Genomic DNA, 20776 nt, shown 5'->3' with positions numbered 1-20776 from the left:
CTCTTTAAGCGTGTAGAAAGCAGACCTAGGGCCTCTGATTCGTATTCTCTTGTTATGTTTTCAAAAGTTTAGTCCATCGAGCGACGAAGAAAATTTAAGGTCGTGCTGGTGAGCCGACTTCCGCAATATCTAGACCAAGGTGACCGTTTTGCGCGAGTTCGACAGCTCCCGGTGCCCAAAATGAGTTATAATGAAGCCAAGGCGCTTGACCCTGTCTCCTGAGGCGTCAACCGGCGTGACAATGAGGCCGCGATGGCTGCCTTCCCTGCTGCAGTTTCCAGCTGAGCACTCTTCCTTGTGAGTCTCCGCCAGAACCAGAGCGAAAAGCTCTATATTCCGCAAGCTTTCGGCAGACACCGCGTAGTGCCTGTCAATCGTGTCGAAGCCGGCATAGAAGTCGCCTCCATCCCCGTTGACGGTCCGTAGAGACATGTGCCCAGTTGGTCCTAATTTCTCCGATAGCCTGAGTGGTACTAACGGAGCCTCAAGCTCTATTGAGGCTGTGGTAACTCTGCCGAACGGCTTTGCTTCATCCATTAAGCTCACCTGGACACTGACGATAGTTGCTATAGAGTGGCTTGATTTGCCTCTGAATCCCACGCATAGTCTGCCGTTGACGGACGCCAAGGACCAAGATGGAGTACTGCTCTCGCCTGCCGGTTTACAATGCAGGGATTGCCAGCACAACGACTCTATAAGAGACTTATTCCAGTATCCTACGACGTACTCGTCATCCAGCATGTGCTGAAAGGCCCTTGCCACGTTGGAGAGGGCTGGGAGCTTGTCCATAGGGGTGCTTGGTTGGCGTCGCCAGTAGTCCTGCAGTATAGAAAACCAGCGTGAAAGGGAGTTGTCTCTGCTACGGTAATGGCCTGCTCCATCAGGTAATTTTTCCACTGTAGTATGATAGCGCAAACGTTCAAGTAGGCCATCCTCTGAAACGAAGTGGCTCAGGCACTCAAAGTACATCTGATCGCTGGCAAAGTGCACAGTCCGCGGCGAGAGCACACGTTCCTGAAATGACCATACTCCTCTGGATATGGGCTCCTCCATCATCTCTATATACCGTGAGTAAATCACCTCCTTCTCAAGCGGCAGCGTGGAGACGAATACAGTTCCAGTGATTTCGTCGCTCGTTTTATAGGGAATTTGGACATATGTTCGCAGTGGTCGTGGGAATAACAGGCCGTCACTCACGTTTTCTGACCCCGTAGCCGAGATGGTTAGATACGCATTTGCGTAGACAGAACCTGCTTGCTCAGAGTCCCTCGCCCACTCTCGCGAATTGCCAGGAATGCATAGCGAGTCGATCCAGATGTACTGAACACCCAAGGTGCGAGTCACAAGTACGGCGTCCTGAAACAGCTTGGGAAGGCTGGCAACGCGTATGCTGCCGTCCTCAGGCAGGGTGTTATCCTCCCAGTAGCCCACGATACCGGATTCAGATGCATAAGTGAGGGCTGTGTACCTTTGCCGAGCCTTTGCGTCCGATTCGACCAGTCTCACAGTATCACTAGACGTAACGGCCTGCACGTCTATCAAATGACTCGGCATGCGGCCGGTACCGTGGCAACATTCATGATCTTGTTCGCACTCAGCGTTCCATCTAACCAGGTGTTGGATGACGTGCGTGTCAGGATTTTGTTCTACAGGACGTCCCCGAAATGTACCAGCGAGGGCATCATCTTTAAAACATTAGCACCCAGGGACGAGTTTGGGCAGTAGGCAAAGATTCAGACATACCTTCTTCCACAGCGAAGCCAAACGCGGCAACGGGGACAGTGTCTCCCACCCTGACGCTGGGAGTGCATTCTGACAAGACCCAAAAGCCTTGCCAGTCATCAGGGCGTTTCGTCAACCACATGTTAAAGTTGGGCGGGTGGTCAGAAAACTCCTTCATCATGCCTTCAAGGCCCTCGAGTTCAGCCAATATGGCATTTGCTTCGCCTAGAATCAAAAGACAGAGCTCACAACCTTCTGCGGCTGCCTTTCGCAAACCCTCAATGTTGGCATGATGTCTAACACTTGATGAAGTACCGTCGTCGACCTTGTTTCGTATGAGTGTGTGTACATACTTCAGCCCAGTCAAAGTTCTGATGTATTCTTCCTCGGGGAACGGCGGGAGATGCTCAAACGGGATCGCCTTGCAGATGTCGCAGAGAGGCATTATGACAGCAGAATCTACGAGCAATTTTGGGACGTTCTGGCCGGTGCAGGACCAGACGATAATGTATCAAGAAAGCAATTAAGAGGCGGTCGAGATGAAGACTGGCACGGCTTCTGTTATATGGCTGCCCCGCACGAAATCGTGCCTCATCAGACAACCTCTTACGAACAGCGGAAACCAACAAGTTGTCAAAGCGGCAAAATATCTGCGGGGGAAATATCGGTAAGCGGTTGGAAGTTGGCCTTACCCATGAAGTGTAGTGTCATGTGAGAATTGGACAAAGCAATAATGGTTGGGCCAAGATATGCACTCAAGTAACAAGTTCAACTGTTTCAGGAATGGTGAACCCAGTATAGTGTTAACTCATGTAAATACGTAAAAGTTAATAATAGTTCATATACTAAACATGCGGAAACACTGCATCCGCAATGAATATATACACTCAATGCCATTTGTATACCACAACATCGTACCAACCAACCGAAACTATTACAAAGAAAACAAAACGCCATAAAAGTCTCCCAAAATCTCTGCTACGTCCGCAACTTCACACCATACTTGGCCCAAAACGCGCAACGCTTATTCAGCGCATCTCCAAAAGGCTCCATCTCAGTCTTCCCGCCCGTCTGGAAGACAACGCGATCTTGCGCCCTACTCGACCAAGGCGTCCATTTTGCAACTTTCACATCAGAGTCACCACCCTCATTTGGATCATGATGCTGAATAAAATTTGTCCAGTATTTCTGAATCACCGGTGATGCTGGGTAGTTGATTCCCCCCTTTTGGTAGCTCGCCGGCGGACTCGAAGCGTAGTCTGGCCCCAAAATGGCATCGAACTCTGATGTATGAGGAACGCCGAGGCCTTGCGCCATTTGCTCTGGGTCTTCGACATTCCACCTGTAAGCAAACGAGTTCTTGATGCCCGCCTTGACAAGCGCAGATGTCATTGCTAATGCGGGACACATGTACCGCACCTCTTGGTACGTATTGCTGGCTTGTCTCCAGTAGCAGCCTGGATTTGGACACGTCGTATTCGGGTTAGGATACATCTTGTTCATCTCTTCCATGAGGTCAAGCGTCAGGAACGGGTAGTTGTCCAGCATGTAGGTATTGCTCTCAGCAAGCGTCGACGTGTTTCTGGGTGCAAACTTGGTCCCGCCATTTGTGTCGTCCCCAAAAATCGAGGGAACCTTGATGAATTGGCCATTTTGAATCAGGCGGTACGTATAATCCGGTAGATACTCGCCGTCAATGCAAGGTACATACATGTAATTAGGCGGGTTGGCTGCCAGCGGCAGAGGGATGTTGAAGTTCTGCTCCTGCAACTCCCGAGCAGTCTTGTTGCGCAGACAGGCCAAGCTGTCGGAACCCACGCAGCCGAGTCTAGTCGCAAAATGGCGGTACAAGTATTGTGACTCTGGGATGGTCAAGGTGGTAGCGAATGACGGTGATTCCGCAGCCACAGCATGGAAGTATCCCTTGTTGGTGCCATTCCTCGCAGTGAGATGAATTATGACACTCTCAGCGCCGGCGGATGAGCCGCCCAGTGTAACGTGCTTGGGGTTGCCGCCGAATTTTGAAATGTACTTTTGCACCCATTGCATGACCTTTTCTTGATCGCGGAGGCCATTGTTGGGCTTGATGTCTTTACCGTCAGTGAGAAAACCGTAGGGTCCGACGCGGTAGTTGAAGCTGACGACTACAATGTTGTGGCCGCTGGCTTCTATCAGGCCGGAGGCGTTGATGTTGGCATTGGAATTGAGGTTGAAGCCACCTCCTTGGATGTACAGAAAGACGGGTAGTGATCCTGGCTTCGCGTTGGACGGAGCTTGCACGTCCACAAAGAGGCAATCTTCTGATGTGGTGTTTTCTGTTGGTGAGTGACCAGTCGCGAGACAGTAATACCCGTGCTTCAAAATGTTAGTATCAGGAGTCAGGACTTCTAAAACAATATCAGAGAAACAGCAATGCTTTGCTCCGCCTCGCAACCTTTGAGCATGTCAAGCGTCTGGCATGGAAAACAAGATTGACTTGGAAATGTAGAAAGGCCACATCGTCTTGGTTTGTTAAACAAGGCAAGTTGCACGTACCGTATCTGCCATCTGAACACCATATGTCCGTGGAGGATCTTGCGGTGGCATAAATCTCAACTTGCCCACAGGAGGGGCTGCATATCTCATTCCAAGCCATTGTGTTACACCGTTGGATAGCGCAACACCCTTGTATGTGCTGTATGAAAGGTCGACTTGCTCAGATAAGTTTGCTGACGTCGTTGACACCAGCAGTGTCGCCGAGAAAATGTGTTGCAAACGCATTGTGACTGACTTTAGGATGCAAGCTCAAGAAATCATGTCCGAGCGAAGTATGGATTCCTTTTGTAGTACAATAGGGGAAGGAAACCAGAATAAGCAAGCATCAATCCAAGAACAGAAAGTACCAGAAAAGTAGAACGAGGCAAGAGGAGCGCCTCCTGATATACCTCGATCCAACTCTCCCATCATGTCAGCTACATCATGTTCTAGCCCCGGCCCAGCGTCATGGGGTGTACTTGGATGGGGTTCAGTTCGCCAAAACGCCAGGAAACCTGGGGTACATCATCCAAGATGGGGTGTGCGCAAGGGAAATTTGTTGGCCGATGCCGCTACTGCAATACTTTGAGCTCACGGACCTAACATCACGAATCGCGGGTTTAGGTCTGACCAGACGACCCAACTTTGGTGGACAAAAGCTGGCTTTCGGCACTGGCGCAACGCCACCACCGGCAAAAAGAACCACCACCACCATCAACTAGCTAACCCCTGGACGATGACAAGAAGGACCATCAGGTCCTCCGCGAACACTAACCAGTAGTTGGGATAAATACGATCAAGACGCGGTATGTGTGTTGGGTGATCAAGGTTAATCTTGTAGCCTAAAAGTCCAAATGCACTTCTCTTCCGTTTTGTTTTCGCACGAGATATACAGAAGAGCAGAATAGAGGAATAATCTTGGAGAGGGACGAGCAAGACAACCAAAAAGGGCTCACAGGCTCGTTCGTTCAGACAGAATAGCCCACACCCAGCCCCAGCTCCCCCAACCTTTTTCCCACGCAACACATAACAGCCCAGACGCCACCGGAATGTCCATGGCGGTCCCGGGAATCCATCCAAGGGCCCGGGCTACATCCCAAAGAGGCAATTTTGACTGCCGAGCATGAAGCACTTGAGGCCTGTGAGCCAAGATGGAGGCGCACTTTGATCTCTTCTCACAAGATGCTGTGTACCCGCGAGTTTTGAGAAAATAAATTGGGGCACCAAAATCGAGGAGATTCATCTTTTTTTGGGCCAAGACAGAAGAAGGGTCTAGCCGTGGTCTCTGGTGTGAGTTGACTAATTTAGGGACGAATTAGATGGACAAGAGTGAGGACCTTTGAGACAAGGGCAGTACTAGACGGAGGTAGTGAAAGACACGACGGTCCAAAGAGTGCCGAGTACGTGTCCTCGGCAGCAATATTCCGTTATGGTACTGAGAGCTGGACCCTATGTCTCTAAGAGTTAATTACCCACACGTGGTGCTAAATTCGCGATTGTGTCGCGGGGACTCTCGTGTCCCGAGCGGGCAGGGGAAGTGAATGAAGACAGTTTTTGACCGAAGGTGAGGGGAAAGATGGTAATGCAGTTTCGGTTATCTTCTCGGTCAAAATGACATCTAGGGAAACGGGCAAATTCGGCTGCCAAGCCTGTCTTGATTCTGCCGGGATGATGGTTGCTGGCAACTTCCTTACAGGGACATGGCGAGATACGCTTAACCACGACCCCAGTCCGTCACGGCTATTATTACGTGGTGGGATGGTGGTTGCTTATTCCCACCTGAAGCCACCACCATGGCTTGACCGATCGAGGTTGATCGACCAAAATGGGCTCTATTCAAGCCAAGCATGTTTGCGAGCAGAAAATAGGAAACGGTCTTCCGGACTTGGCCATGGCATCAACAGTCAAGCCATTTCTTGAAATCTCTACTCCGTTAAAATTAGAGACCGACAAGAGCCTCCAGTGTTGTCCACGTTGTTCACCTCCAAGCTGGATCACAGCCGTAAAAGCTGGACGCCACAAAGTCTAAACGCCGCAATCTCAGTGGATGGCCCCCATCATTACCACCACTCGGAGGACGATTTCACATGGCGATCATCTAGAATAGCTGATTTTCGCTGGTTTGGGAACGACGCTATACTTGGAGAGCGCTCGAGAAGACGGAGCGTAACCTGAGGGTGGGTTACTATTCCACGTGCACAACGCTCAGTGGCACAATCATGACAATGAATTTGTTCGAGGTACAAATGTACTTGCAGTATGGCCCGCAAGATGTCGAATAGCGTTTAACAAGGTGGAAGGTTGGCTGAACTGGAGAAGGTCATCTCGTGACTCCATGTAAGTCTCACTTGGGAATCAGCGCGGCAAGACGGCAAGCAAACAGCACACAGACGAACGGGCATGTACGTCATGGACCGAATGATGAACTGGCTGCAGGTTAGCTTTGACAACGGCGCTTTTGTTCGCCTGGCTTGGCAGACAGATCTAATGTGCGACATGCATTGAGCGACTCCCTGCACTACTGCATAGGTCTATTAGTGTCCAGCGAGAGTGCCTCTGTCGCGATCTGAATGATGGCAGGGTATTGCCGCTTGCCATGAGCATCCGTGGATACGATGATGCTATATACATGAATGACGGCTGGATGAGTTTTGGCAGTCGATGATGCTTTGCAGCTTATTGACAGTAATGGCTACTTAAATGACACCGTTTCTGATAACTCATCACAAGAAGCCTACAACGGAGTACCATGCCCTCAAATATCATCTCCTGTGATAGCATAAATTGAGACCCTGAAATATATGACAATGCTATAACTTGTTTCACAGCAAATACCGACCCAACGAGTCGTTTCTATCATGTCACGCCATCACCCCAAATCACAATGACTGAGACTAAACGGTGAGCAGACAGAAAAAGCAAATCCATTTCCAACACCGGCTGCAAATATCCGTCCTAGCCATCTCCCTCCATCTGATGCTACCAGACATATTGATCTCTGGTACTTTCATCAGTGGATCTACAACTTTGCTTTGGCGGCTTGCGCCACGCATCTCAATCTCATCAACCAACCTCACACTAGACTGTCACCCAACGCAAGGAAGCCGCCACAACATCAAGTTTAATTACAGACACCACGCCCAATCCCACCGCAAAAAGAAGCAAAATATCAAATCTCATACCGATCCATCTCATCCCTCACAGGACGATACACAAAATACCCAAACCTCGCCTGTGCCCGCAACCCATTCAAATCCGAGCACGCCAGTCCCACAAACGCGCCTGTAAAACTCCCATGAGCCTGATGACCGCCGCACTCATCCGAGACAATGGAGGCATCAAGCGCAGGACCAACAGCCTGAAGTGGCGTCTTGTTCGTCTCATCTGCGTCCACCACGGCATAGTAGAACTGAAGATGACGCCCGCCGCGAATGGAAAGTCCCAGACGTACTTTACCCTGTTTCGGGAGTCGGATGACCTTGCTTGCATCGCTGAGATCGTCGAGGTTGCCGTCTGGCCATGACTCCTGGGAGCTCATGATGAGGAGCTCACGGTCGCCGTTGGCGTCCGCAGTGACGACCAGGTAGAAGAAGTTGTAGCGGGAGTAGTAGGCCGTCAGTCCGGCGAATTGTCTCTCATCGGTGGGTGAGAAGTCGAGCACTGTTTCTGCGTCGTACGAGAAGTGTGTCTGTCGTCGCGCGACGAGGGCCTGTTCGAACCAGGAGCCTATGGATTCGCGGCCCGTGAGAACTAATTGACCGTCTTGGATGGTGAATATCCTCTCTGGTTCTGGTGTTCGGAGCCATTGGAAATCAGGATGCAGTCCGTCTTGTTGGCGGAACTCGTATGTCTTTTCTGCCCAATACGTAGACTCGTCTCGAACACCTGGGACTTGCACATTCAACGACGGCACTGGTCCGTTTTTCACGTACAGCCAATCGTCGTCACCCCAGAAGGCTTCTTGGATGGCCGTTTCGCGGCCTAGAACGCATCTCCGTTCTTGACCGACTGGCCGTCCCGCCAGGTGTACCAGGAATGTCTTACCGTCCCGGGTCTCGACGACGTCTCCGTGCCCAGAGCGCTGGAGGGCAGCAAACGGGGCGTCTTTGGAGGTGAGGACATGTTTCTGGGGGTGAGTCTCGTACGGGCCCCAGATGGAACGGGATCGAGCTAGTGTACAGGCATGATCGTATGCTGTTCCCCCTTCAGCTGTGAGGAGATAGTACCATCCGTTTCGTTTGTACAGATGCGGTCCTTCGACGAGGGCCAAGTCTGTGCCGCGGTAGATGTTCTCCCGGAGGCCAATGAGTTTTCCTTCGGATGGGCTGAATTCCTGTAAAGCGATGCCTGTGAAGGCGTGTGGGCGTTTGCGATGATCCCACATCATGTTGACAAACCATTTACGCCCGTCAGAGTCGTGGAATAAGGATGGATCAAACCCAGAGGCATTGATGAATATCGGGTCAGACCAGGGTCCCTTGATGTCAGGTGCAGTAACAATGTAGTTGAATGTGTCTTTGAAGGAGCCATCCTTGCGCTTCACATCCGTGTAAACGAGCCAGAATTTCTCGCCGTCGTGTGAGAGACAGGGTGCCCAGATGCCGCAACTGTCTGGGTTACCTCGCATGTCGAGTTGACTCTTGCGGCTGAGAGGGCGAACCACCAAGTCCCAATTGGCAAGATCTGTGGAGTGGTGGATTTGCACGCCGGGAAACCATTCGAATGTTGATGTGGCGATGTAGAAATCATCTCCGACTCTTAGGATGGACGGGTCCGGGTTGAAACCGGGGAGTATTGGGTTTTGCAGAGGAGGCATGTTGAAGCTGTGTTTGTATTGGATATGATGCTCACTTTCCATCTATTCTGGTGGGATTTGTTGTCTTGGAGTTGCTCTTTAAGTAGCCATGCCGTGTAAGTTGTCGGTTGGCGGCTCATTTGATTCAGGCAAAATATGTCGAAATGGGTAGATCCCCCATAGTTTTCCACGCGACACAGCCATCGTCGATCAAACATGACACCGGAAGACCACTAGTTTAATCTTGGCCACGTTAAAACAGAACTAATCAACGAGAGTTCCTACTTATTTCCGAGGGCTGTGGGTATGGAAATAGACATTGGGCCTGCTGTTGGCATTATCCAATTTATCCGGCGGGGAAGACGGCGCCGTTTCCAACGCCTCAGTACGCCTCATTGCGGAGGAGTGTAGAATATTTGCTTGGCGATGAATAAAATACTGTAAGTTAATGCAAACATTGAGTTGATTTTGGTCAGTGGGAGAGGTATCGAAACAATGGCACGTGTTTCATTCTCCAAAAGAAACAGTAAACTTCATAAATGACGTTGATTATCTGCATGTATATTTCGTCTAATTATATCAATTGCCCACAGCCAGCCACTTATACAAACTTCACCTTTCCAAAGTAAGGAGTAATGTGGAAGCTCGCCTTGTTAGGAGGACTCCACGCACCGAGTCCCTGGTCCGGATAGGTCTGGGGACTAACAACAGTCCGGAAAAAGTTCATCCTCCACTGCGTACCCCTAGCCTTGCCAGAGTCGACATTGAATAGACCCAAAGGAATCTTCACATCGCTCACCCACAGCTGCTTCGGCTTGTCCAGCTTGGTCACAGAACTAAACCCATCTGTAGCAGGGTCTGACACGAAGAAGTGGTCAAAGGGAGCACCCGTGGCGCGCACCTTGGAGGGATTATAAACGAACGCCTGGTAGGTGACGTTGTTGGGGTTGACCTCAAACTCAAGATAGGTCTGCGGGTTATCCGTGCCCTTGTAGATGAAAGCCTCCATAACTTCATACATCCAGATATCGCCATTGGTGCCCTGCGACGAGTTAAAGTAGAAGTTTACCTCATCGCGGGCGGTGAACTTAATGTCGATATGCGTGTCGGTATAGCAGAGGTCTACCTGAGTGCGAGGGAAGGGCTTCAGGTCCGGAACAGTCTTGTCGTATTTGACGGTGCCCACGCCGCGAGAGCATGAGGGGACGTTGACTGAGGGAACTTTGAGGTCGCAGTTTGCTGGTGTGGCCAAGGCAGCTGAGGCCAGAGCTGCGATTGTGAGGAAGCGCGTCATTTTGCGGTCAACTGGTGGTAGTTGTCTGGTGCCTTGAGTGTGGGACGGGGAGAGAGGAGCAGAAAGGTGTCAAGTGCAAGAGTTGAGATGGAAATCGATGCGAACGTTGGCTGCTTTTTATTCTGGGCGTCAGGTTGAGGTCCTTCTTCTTTGGGCTCGCGATTTGTGTTCCTCTTCAAGATCAGCTGGGGTTATGTTCGCGAAATTGAAAGCTAACATTCCCAACCCCGCTAAGCAATTGGGGGCATCTGGAAGTAACTTGACTTGTGCAGGGATCATTTTTCCAATTGATAGCTCCGAGGAGCTTGAGCTGTTGCGAGACACCAGACAATAGTAGGCTTTGGCCATGCGATTGTTTGTTGGTCCGAGTAGCTGTACCTGTAGCTCCAGCTGCAGCTGCAGCTGCAGCTTACGGGTTGATGCAGCCAAGACAGGGGACAGACGAGTTGACCAGACCAGATCAGACATCGCGGGCCACGACTGCGGGGGCTGGATCAATCCATGTCATCAAATTCCTTTTCAATGTGACGTTACCTAGATGCAGCCAATAATGCCATTGTGTGCGGCACAGCAGACATTTACGTGGAAATGAAATCCCCAGATGGAAGGTTCATAAGAAACCAAGGCACATCGATCCAAGGGCTAGAACGGGGCGATTGTATGATTGTGTTCCATCGCGGCCGTTTGACAGCTTGGACCCTGGTATCGAGAGTTTGCTGGGGAAACAAGTCAAAAACGTGGCTTTGAACCATGATCGTCGTTGCAACTGACAATCTTGGACTTGGACGCATAAACTGCGCGAATGATGTTGATCCTGTCTATATTAATATAATATTGACTTGCAATAAGTTACCCAAAGTTTACAAATATTGCACATGTTGCACAACATACCTTTGTCGTCTTTGCTCCGTGCCCTCCCATCACAATGCTCTCCATTTAATGACATCTAGAAAGAGTCACTTCGATGGACAACGCCATTCCTCGCCCTAGTCTCCTCACACTGTGGAAAGTAACGTGTACACACAAAGCCAGTGTCGTCGCGCCAAGCATAGGTCCCTTGGCTACGACCAGCGCACCATGAAATGCAATAGCGGCTGAATCCTGGACGAATCGGATTGAATGCAGATAGCCATTCCCAGAATCTTTGTCTTTTCAAACAGTCCAGCTCTTGGTCGCAAGTGTCGTGTCTATACGCCGTATAAGTGTTGCGTTGCGCGCCCCTGGTAGACCATACCACGTCAAAATCGGACGGACCCTTAATTTGGTAAATATTGATGTCTCCTTCCGATTGGTAACGTGTTAGTTGTCTTAAAGGCTGTCAAGTTTCGTTTGGCTAGTATCTTGGCGACGTTTGTGTCAATATGCTGCCTGGTCGTGGTACGTTCATGATGCCTTTGACAGGGACACCAATTACCTCCTCAACCTGACGGCATGCCATTACAGACTCTATAACATGGCTCTCTGATGTTTTGAAGGGCCTTGGCTTAACCTGTCCCAGACCTTCATCATGGGATATTACGTCAGTTGCAGAGTTGCCATTTTAAGCACAGGGCCGCGGTGAAAGACCTTCACTAATCTTGCATCAGGCAACCCACTACCTTAAACCAAACTCGTGATGGATTATATATCCCTTCAACATTGGTATCCGCATAATCTATTGACATGACATAATCCAGTGCCAGAATTGTTCCTCCATAAAACTCGCGCCTGCTCGACGTCTAGCTGGGGTATGCCGCGAGGTCTAACCAAAGCGCCCAATTGTTCAAATTCGTCCAAAGTATTCGTTGCGATATGAACCGCAGTTTCTGCGCCGTCAAATAATCGATCAGTTTCTCCTCAATGCAGTACCTTCACTATCCTGGCCATGTTAGGACTGCGTCGGTGGCTGTTCCACGGTCTCAGCAATGAGATTCACCCGCGGCCCTGTAAAGTTCTTCCGCCCATCGACTATCCACTGGAAAACAGATATACTAATGATTATGGCGAATGCAACTATGCAATAGTCTAACATGCCAATTAGCATAATATAAGCACAGCTGTGGGCACTTGACCTACTCATATTGCTGCCAGTCACAGGCAACACCGGAGGAAAGAGGAACAGCACCGTGGTCAACGAAATATATGCCAGTGAAATGCAGTCCGCAGTCCAACCAAACCAATTAGGCAGCTTCCATTTTCGATCTGGTAGAGCATTTCGGCCTTGAAGAAAGTTTACTGCAATGGGCATCGCGTACGATAAATCGAGGGCTACAACTGATGCGGAGATGATGGCGTTGAAGGCGCTGAAGGGCGTTAGCAATACTCGAGGTGTACATCTGATAAGATTCCATTGTACCTGGTTGAACCTAAGAAGATCAGACCGAAGAGGATCACAATTACCGAGGTAAGGATCAGAGCATTCAAAGGTAGTCCGAGTCTGGTGTGAACTCTGGCAAAGAACTTTGAGGCAGGTAAACCGCCATCTCTATTTCACGTGGGTTAACCAGCCGGCCTTTCCCACCATGGGGTTTTGTTTTCGTGTGGATGCTCTCATACCTTGCAAATGCGAAAATCATTCGACTACTCGTAGTCATAACGCTGAGTGTAGCGAAAACAAGGCAAACCAAGGGTAGCCTCCATTAAGTTAGCATAAGGTTCATTCATATGGTATGGCTTTATGGTTCCCACATGAGTAGACAGATGGCACCGGCGTTGCTCTTGGTCGCATGAATTAGAATCTGCAGAAGAGGCCCGGCCTTGGAGCTGATAACGTCGTCAATGTTTCCAGAGACGAATAGCAAGACAATGAGGAAGATTGCGCCGGTGAATGTTCCGATTCCGACACATACTACCATGATCTTCGGTCCTTGAGCAGCGGCGTGAGGAATTTCTGTGCACAACCCGTTAGATCTCAAGACGTGATAACTCGTTTGATAAGTCTCTACCTTCAATCATGTGTGCGACAGCATCCTAGGAAATCACTATTAGCTGATACTCCTCATTCATTTTCATTGATCTCTCTTACAAAGGCAGTAACGCCCAGCCCGCCTTGGAGAAGCTGTCGTTATGCAGTTAGCCAAAGGCGATGTGTGAAACCTTATTCCTGAGTACTCACGCCAAGCAGCCAAGCAACGCCATCGGGCCCTGTGGGGGTCAGTCTTATTTCAACTCATGCCGAAACTTATACTGGGACTTACAGCCTGTTTGGTTGATGAAATCGCAGAATACAAAGTAAGCTGAATTAAAGTCGGGCGATGCACAAGCCAAGACGGTAATAGATACTACGACAAACCCGCCAATAGACCACATGAACGCTCCGTGGTAAATAATAGGGAGAAGTGAGTTCATGGAAGCATTGATTATGAAAGACAGCAAGGTCAATCCAATATAGATCAGGAATTGGTGCCATCGTTGCGGGTCGTATGCCTGTAGTTGTCAGGTAATGTGTCAGATTGAATGGGTTCGACACACCTACTGGATGGAGGGCGGAGATGATTCCAACGATTAGCTGGCTAGAAAGTAGAGCGTTTGTTGCGACAAGAGCAATCTAACACCGACATGTTAGCCCTGAGAGGAATGATGAAAGTATACACGACGTACCCATCCTGCAACGTTGATCCAGCCTGTGATCCAGGACAGGATAGGAACCCATTTTGGCCACGATACTATTCGCAGATGTTGTTAACAGACATTCTCGCACACTAGGATCTAAATTATGTTATGCATACCGACTAATACTTGTTAGACAAACTTTCTATTTGAATGTTTCATGGATCGAGAAACTTGGCTTACCTGCCACCCAATGGTATTGACCACCCGCCCTGTTTGTAAAACACATCAGCCTCGTACTCCGTAAAGCTTGTGTAAACATATCAGTACTTACGTCGGATAGGCGGACAAAAACTCAGCTAAAGAGGCAGCAATGCACAAGTTGCATATTCCTGCTGTGACCAAGCCTGTGTTCTCCTCAGTCAGTCAAACGTTGGACACGCGAGTCCGGTCGCATGTGGTGACGGATCAGGAAATCAATTCGACATACCCCAAATAATACTTGTACTTCCTCCAGAAGTCAAACTGACAGAAAGACTTGCCGATAAAGCTGTCCATGACTATTCAAATCGCACAGTTAGTTTACGCTTCAAGTTTCGAGTTTCCAAACTCAATTGCTAGGACCGAAATGCCCTCACTGACATTTAAGACGGCAAACGCCAACCCCAACATAGACCTGCATCACGCGAGCAGAGTCAGTCTTTGTTCTTTTGCAACCATAGAATGAACCTGACATACAATGTCGAAAAGTTTCGCTTCAGTTCGGGCCTATGGCCCATAGCCGCCAGCTGGGCGTCATCTTCGTGTTCATACTCTTCCTTCATGTTTGTCTCTCGTCCGTCTGTGGTGGTTGCAGTGTTCCCGAGATGTCGGTTGAGGCGTTGCTCATCCTGACGCCAAGGCGGTCGAACATGTAACACCCAAAACCCAGGCTTAAAACCCCAAAAATAAGAACTTCTGGATTACCGTGGTTTCCGGCACCGATTATCGAAATTCCGGTGTGCGCGGAGAGCCGAAGGATGTGGCTTCGGGCGCCGTTCCGGTCCGTACTTTACAGCTTCAGTATTGGAGTACGAATACCCAAGCGAGCGAATTTGGGGTAACGATCGATCTCACTCGCTTTGGGCATTTATCCGTATCACGACGCCAGAGATAAACCAGCCAGAAAGGGCAGGGGAAACCGGGGGTGGCGCCCAGATAGCGAGGTGTGCCAGGGCTTAGGTGGATGGTCTTCTATCAATGATATGGAGAATTGGCCGCAAGAGAACGAGTTAATATGGACTTGGGAGGACTTTGTTGTGCGGGGAAGTGGATATGCCTCCTCTTCAGGCCCATTAAAGGCTATCAATTCATGTAAGACGGGATGGAGCCAGTGGATTTGGGTTGTGCCTTGGCAATCTTTGTCGTGGTGTGGGGATGGATAGATCAGAGGATTGTTCATGTTGGAGTGGAGGAAGTGATTGGAACTCGCGATAGAATGATAACATTGAAGCGAGTTGGTTGAAGATTAGCCCGTGCGGCGGCCGCCGTTGACCGGCGGAATATTGAAGGACCAAGGATCTTTGAGCTTGTTGGAGAACCTTGGAATTGCCAGCCAAGGTTATCGTTCATGGAGTAAATTGATCTGCCTATACGGCATGCCGTGATGGCCCAGGGTTGAACAGCTTGCAGGGACCTGACTCAAATCAACGGGAAGATTTACCGAAACTGCCCCCATGCACCACGATGATATGCACCGTCTAGACCACAATCATCAATCTGGCCAAAATAAGCACCATTCTTGGACTAGCCTATTCATAATCCGAGTTCCTACGGACTTTACGATGGCATCAAGGTGGGGATGCTAGCAGAACAAGGGTCGAGATATGGTGAGCGCGAGACATTGGCAAATGAAGTCCCGAAGCATGTTGTACAACATGATGTATGAGGTAAAAAAGGGTAGAGAAACAGACATAAGGATGCCGGTAGCACTCGTTTGCAAAACTTCATCTCGTCCCGATAGCTCGCCTTGGTGATCTTCTCGTCGCTGTCGCGTCACGCAGATATGCATCTGAAACATTCCACGGCCCTTGCTGCTATTGCAGCTGTGTGTATTCAAACCACCTCTGCTCACGTCGCTCGAAATGCTCCCAAAGACCAGACATGCAGAAAAGCCAGCGTTGCCATCCTGTAAGTCAGTCCATGCCGTGACGTCTGCTGTATGAACGCGGGGAGCGCCACCAATGCGAACAAAGGCGAATAGAAGCTAAGAACCCTTCCAGAGGCGGTGGTATGGCTGGCATAACGGCTGCAGTAAGCTTAAATTTCCCTACTGGGCTGCGTGGCGATGGTGGCGCAACTAACTCAAGGTTATTAGCAAGCACTCGCGAATAACTCTGTTACCGACTTTGTTATCATCGAGTATAACAATCGCGTCGGCGGCCGTGCCACGCAGAGAAATTTCGGCAAGAAGAAGGATGGTTCGCCGTACGTGATTGAGCAGGGAGCAAATTGGGTGTGTATTATGACGGCATAGTTGCGGTAGTTGATGGAGCTGACGGACCTTGGCTAGATTCAAGGCCTTGGCAATCCCGGTGGACCAGGTAAGATAAGATGCCTCAGTTTCAACACAACTTGGAGTTGCAGGGACAAGTATCTAACTCAATCAACAGAAAATCCTGTTTGGACTTTGGTAAGAAACCAAGCGGACAAGTTGAACGACTTTTCTCCATGTAAACTAACGGTTCTTAGGCCAAAAAGTACAAACTCAAGAATACCTACTCCAACTACAGTTCCATTTTGACATATAATGAAACTGGATACACCGACTACAGTGAGATCCTGGATGAATACGACGCAGCATGGACCAAGGCATCTGTAAAAGCTGGCCGCATGCTCGCGGAGAATATCCAAGACGAGACTACGCGTGCTGGTCTCGCCATGGCCGGATGGAACCCGAAGCACAGTGACATGAAGCGTCAGGCAGTTGAATGGTGGAACTGGGGTGCGTACAAACATATCTACATGTCGTCTGTTCACTTGGTCATTAAAACTGACCGCCGTTATTTATAGATTGGGAATCTGCTTTGACACCGGAAGATTCGTCCCTGATATTTGGTGCTGCCGGTGATAACCTCACCTTTAACCAGTTCAGCGACGAAAACAACCTCGTCATTGATCCCCGAGGATACAGACACATTATTGAAGCAGAAGCGGCAACATTCCTCAAGAAGAATGACAACCGACTCTTGCTCAAGACTCAAATCACCAACGTCACCTACTCAGACGACGGCGTCACCATTCACAATAGCGACGGTTCATGCATTTCCGCCGCATACGCAATCTGTACCTTCTCCCTTGGCGTTTTGCAAAACGACGTCGTGGCCTTCAAGCCCCAGCTCCCCGAGTGGAAGCGCGGCGCCATCTCCAAGTTCAGCATGGGAACATATACCAAGATCTTTATGCAATTCAACGAGACGTTCTGGCCAGAAGACACGCAGTACTTCTTGTATGCGTCTCCAACCAAGCGCGGATACTACCCCGTCTGGCAATCTCTCTCAACGGAAGGATTCATGCCCGGCTCAAACATCATATTTGCCACAGTCGTAGAAGACGAATCCTACAGAGTTGAACAGCAGACAGATGAGCAGACCAAGAAGGAAGCCCTAGAGGTTCTGCGACAAATGTTCCCTAACGTCACTGTCCCCGAGCCCATAGCATTCGAGTATCCCCGATGGACAAAGACGCCCTGGGCATATGGAAGCTACTCCAACTGGCCTATTGGCACCACGCTCGAAATGCACCAGAACCTGCGGGCGAACGCTGGCAGACTTTGGTTTGCAGGCGAGGCTACCAGTGCTGAATACTTTGGATTCCTGCACGGTGCTTGGTTCGAGGGCATGGAGGCTGGATCTCAAGTTGCTGCTTTGTTGAAGGGCCAGTGTGCGCATGTTTACAATGGTACGGTGTGTGGCGGCAGGCATCATTACGAGGTGCTTCACGGGACGTCGCCTCTGGAGCATTATAATGTTTTGAATGGCTGGGCTACGAGTAGCTTTTATGCGAGCGAATCGGATGAGTGAAATGTAGAATGTGTATATGAAATGTAAATATCAAGTCAATATAATACATAAGGTGCAAGGCTAGGATGAAAGTGGTACGACGTCTCTCCACCAAGTTCACGTTTCTTAGCCGAAGCACAAGGATTGACGATCAAGAGACGTTGCATCATCTGCGGCTTGGATTTGTAATTAACAAGGCAACTGCCGACCGAAATATCTCGTCATTGTTTGGGCGTGAGTGAAAGTAGGATGTTTGTATGTTGCAACTCGCTAATCTGCCCTTACGATCATCACCATCCAGCCGACGCCGCCGATACTATCTAGAAAAACAAGTCCAAGAAATTGTCTAAATTTCGGGCTCGTCGGCTGCGGCCCCATCGCCTCCAAGGGCCAAGCATTGCGTAGTTTCCCCCCGTATTTACGCGAGAACATCAAAAGTGGATAGAAATGTCACGAAACTCATATTATTGGGCTGAGCTTTCGGATCCAAGCGAAGGTATAATCCATCAGGCAGGTCAATTGACTAGAATTGGCGGGGTTGATCCAACTTGTCCACGTGGTTGTCAAACTCAATGGCATTGACATGAGCATTTAAGATGTGCGACTCGACTGCTTTCATCATGAATGGATTGGATGTCTCTCCAGTTCCTCATGGTTGTAGCCGGAGAAGCAAATCTATCGAGTTGGTTCACAATGAAGCCTCTTCTTTGGACGTTCTTGCTGGCAGCAGCTTTTCCATCTCGCATTGCGGCATCAAACTATTACTTTGACGGCTCTGCTGCCAATAACGGCAATGGTCAGCAGTCATCGCCTTTCAATACTCTGGCAGAACTCGACAAGTTGTCTCTCAAACCTGGGGATAATGTTCTCCTCAAAAGAGGCACACACTTCAACGAGACCTTGACAGTCAAGAGCAGCGGTTCGCAGAGTGCCCCAATCACTATCGGTTCATATGGCGATGCGAAGTTTCCTTTGCCAATTATTACTGCCAAACCCAGTGATCTCAATAGTGTCTTGGTGCAAGGAACTTCATACGTCACACTCCAGGATTTGGAAATTACCAACCCAGGAAGCAATAAGACGGCACGCCGAGGTGTTTACGTCTATGCCCAGGACTCGGGCGAAGTCAAGGGCCTCACAATACGACGGCTGTATATCCACGATGTACAGGGCCGCATGCCGTCTACCAGTGGTGGTGATCGGGCTGTTGGCAAGTATTCCGGCGCTTCGGGGGGCATCATCATTGAAGCTGCTGGCAACAACACGCCTACATATTTTCGTGATACACTCATTGAAGACAACATCCTTCGGGATGTGAGCCGTCAAGGAATCTACACTTGGTCGAATTGGTGCCGCAGAGATGCCATGGCCGCATTTTGGCGTAAGCTATGTTTTCAGAACTGGCAGGCATCGACGGGTTTGAGGGTCCGCAACAACCGCTTGTTCAATATTGGTGGAGATGGAATTGTAGTTCACGGCAATACTGATGCCGTGGTAGAGCATAACCGTCTTCATGTGTTCAATCTCAACAATGGTGGTGTTAGTGCGGGCTTTTGGACGGCAAATGCGGACGGCACTTTGTTTCGATATAACACTGTTTCGGGAGGCAAAACTACAAACGATGGTAAGTCTTTGTAGGATTCCTTTTCCTGGTGGCAAGGCTTGATCTAGGTCTCGACGTACTAAACTCACCACAGGTATGTCTTACGACGTGGACCACTCCTCGTCTGGAACTGTATATGAGTATAATGTATCTCACGACAACGAAGGAGGATTTTTCCTCTTATGCCCGTACGACAAACCAACTACCAATTTCACTATCCGCTACAACCTGTCAGTAAATGATCGGGCACGAGTAATCCAAGTGTGTTCTGGTAATCTCGTTGGGGGCAAGTTTTACAAGAATACCATTGTAATTGGCGATGGAATCAACTCCAACATTGTCCACGCTCCACTGAAGCAGAATCTGAAGCTAGATGTGCTCTTCACCAACAACATCATACAAAAATTTGGCTCTGGAAAGGGTACATGGCAGCTCGACAGTTCTCTATTCAAAATCGACAACAACATTATGCGCGGCGCCATTAACTCATATCCCGGCGCCACTAATACCAGCACGAGCGACCCGTTTCTCGCAGCACCAGGGTTGAAGGATCCGAACGCCTATCTCTTGCTTGGTGGCTCGCCTGCTCTGAACTCTGCCGTAGCTGTGGACGGCGACATATCAAGAGACTTCTTTGGCAACCCTACGAACAAGAACAAAAACCTGGGCTTTTACAGCGGCAAGGCTACTCAAACACCTCAGTGGATTAGCAATTTCGACCAAGGCACCACCGAAGGATGGACCACCACCGGTCAGGTTTCCGTTGTGCCTGATCCTGCGGGAGATTTGGGAAAGTCGGGTCGAATTGATGCGGGTGGTCGATTGACGCGTTCTTATCAAGCTTCTGCTACTGGTGTCCGGTTTGATGTAGGGTTACTATTCACTGCGGTTAGTGGACGGGCGGCAACGGTTCAGGTCGGCAAGTACGTCGTGACTTTGGATGGCATCGTTGCAGCGCATGTTGGGTACTGGCATATTTTGGAGGTTATCATTGATGACCATGGAAAGGCCAAGGCTGTATTGGATGGAAAGTCTGTGAAGGCGGTTGACCAGGGTGGAAACAACGACGTGGTGATAACAGCTGGGGGTTCGACACTTTACGTTGACGATGCTTTCATCGTGTCGCAATAGGGAGGTTGAAGTGACGATGGTATCTGGGATGACTGCTTTGAGATTGAAACCGGCTTAAACACTGGTTTTGTATTGATGTGCAAATAAACAAGAGTATCCAATTCAACACGTCGGTTGCCGCATTCTTTGCGGAAACGGTAACAAGAACC

At 49.6% G+C, this 20776-nt stretch overlaps 7 protein-coding genes across 7 annotated transcripts; 2 read left to right on the top strand and 5 right to left on the bottom strand.

Annotated features, from left to right (window-relative positions):
• Positions 1–129: 129 nt before the first annotated feature.
• On the bottom strand, positions 130–2167 carry VFPPC_07790 (heterokaryon incompatibility; the record flags this gene model as incomplete). Its single annotated transcript, XM_018286598.1, has 2 exons — positions 130–1685; positions 1744–2167. 2 exons carry the CDS (start codon positions 2165–2167, stop codon positions 130–132), a joined length of 1980 nt encoding a protein of 659 aa, XP_018143295.1.
• Positions 2168–2700: 533 nt separating this feature from the next.
• Positions 2701–4482, bottom strand: VFPPC_07789 (alpha beta-hydrolase protein; the record flags this gene model as incomplete). The annotated part of the gene is made up of 2 exons (XM_018286597.1): positions 2701–4077; positions 4258–4482. The coding sequence occupies 2 exons, from the start codon at positions 4480–4482 to the stop codon at positions 2701–2703; spliced, it is 1602 nt and encodes a 533-aa protein (XP_018143294.1).
• Positions 4483–7405: 2923 nt separating this feature from the next.
• VFPPC_07788 (beta-xylosidase) lies at positions 7406–9052 on the bottom strand (the record flags this gene model as incomplete). The annotated part of the gene is made up of 1 exon (XM_018286596.1): positions 7406–9052. The coding sequence occupies one exon, from the start codon at positions 9050–9052 to the stop codon at positions 7406–7408; it is 1647 nt and encodes a 548-aa protein (XP_018143293.1).
• A 580-nt stretch (positions 9053–9632) lies between these two features.
• VFPPC_07787 (carbohydrate-binding domain, family 9-like, subgroup) lies at positions 9633–10325 on the bottom strand (the record flags this gene model as incomplete). Its single annotated transcript, XM_018286595.1, has 1 exon — positions 9633–10325. The coding sequence occupies one exon, from the start codon at positions 10323–10325 to the stop codon at positions 9633–9635; it is 693 nt and encodes a 230-aa protein (XP_018143292.1).
• Positions 10326–12192: 1867 nt separating this feature from the next.
• On the bottom strand, positions 12193–14677 carry VFPPC_14308 (amino acid permease; the record flags this gene model as incomplete). The annotated part of the gene is made up of 16 exons (XM_018292077.1): positions 12193–12329; positions 12381–12607; positions 12661–12789; positions 12861–12938; positions 12993–13194; positions 13250–13274; positions 13330–13362; positions 13420–13448; positions 13502–13730; positions 13780–13851; positions 13905–13969; positions 14097–14125; positions 14188–14260; positions 14344–14413; positions 14496–14529; positions 14592–14677. 16 exons carry the CDS (start codon positions 14675–14677, stop codon positions 12193–12195), a joined length of 1518 nt encoding a protein of 505 aa, XP_018143291.1.
• A 1220-nt stretch (positions 14678–15897) lies between these two features.
• Positions 15898–17914, top strand: VFPPC_07786 (flavin containing polyamine oxidase; the record flags this gene model as incomplete). The annotated part of the gene is made up of 7 exons (XM_018286594.1): positions 15898–16022; positions 16115–16145; positions 16210–16347; positions 16405–16435; positions 16505–16524; positions 16584–16836; positions 16905–17914. The coding sequence occupies 7 exons, from the start codon at positions 15898–15900 to the stop codon at positions 17912–17914; spliced, it is 1608 nt and encodes a 535-aa protein (XP_018143290.1).
• Positions 17915–18586: 672 nt separating this feature from the next.
• On the top strand, positions 18587–20627 carry VFPPC_07785 (right handed beta helix region domain-containing protein; the record flags this gene model as incomplete). Its single annotated transcript, XM_018286593.1, has 2 exons — positions 18587–19517; positions 19591–20627. 2 exons carry the CDS (start codon positions 18587–18589, stop codon positions 20625–20627), a joined length of 1968 nt encoding a protein of 655 aa, XP_018143289.1.
• Positions 20628–20776: the final 149 nt, after the last annotated feature.

The sequence above is a fragment of the Pochonia chlamydosporia genome, chromosome 4 (genome assembly GCF_001653235.2).
Source record: "Pochonia chlamydosporia 170 chromosome 4, whole genome shotgun sequence".
Taxonomy (NCBI): Eukaryota; Fungi; Ascomycota; class Sordariomycetes; order Hypocreales; family Clavicipitaceae; genus Pochonia; species Pochonia chlamydosporia.
Note: the sequence above shows the minus strand (reverse complement) of the source record. Positions and strands in the feature narration are given on the sequence as shown.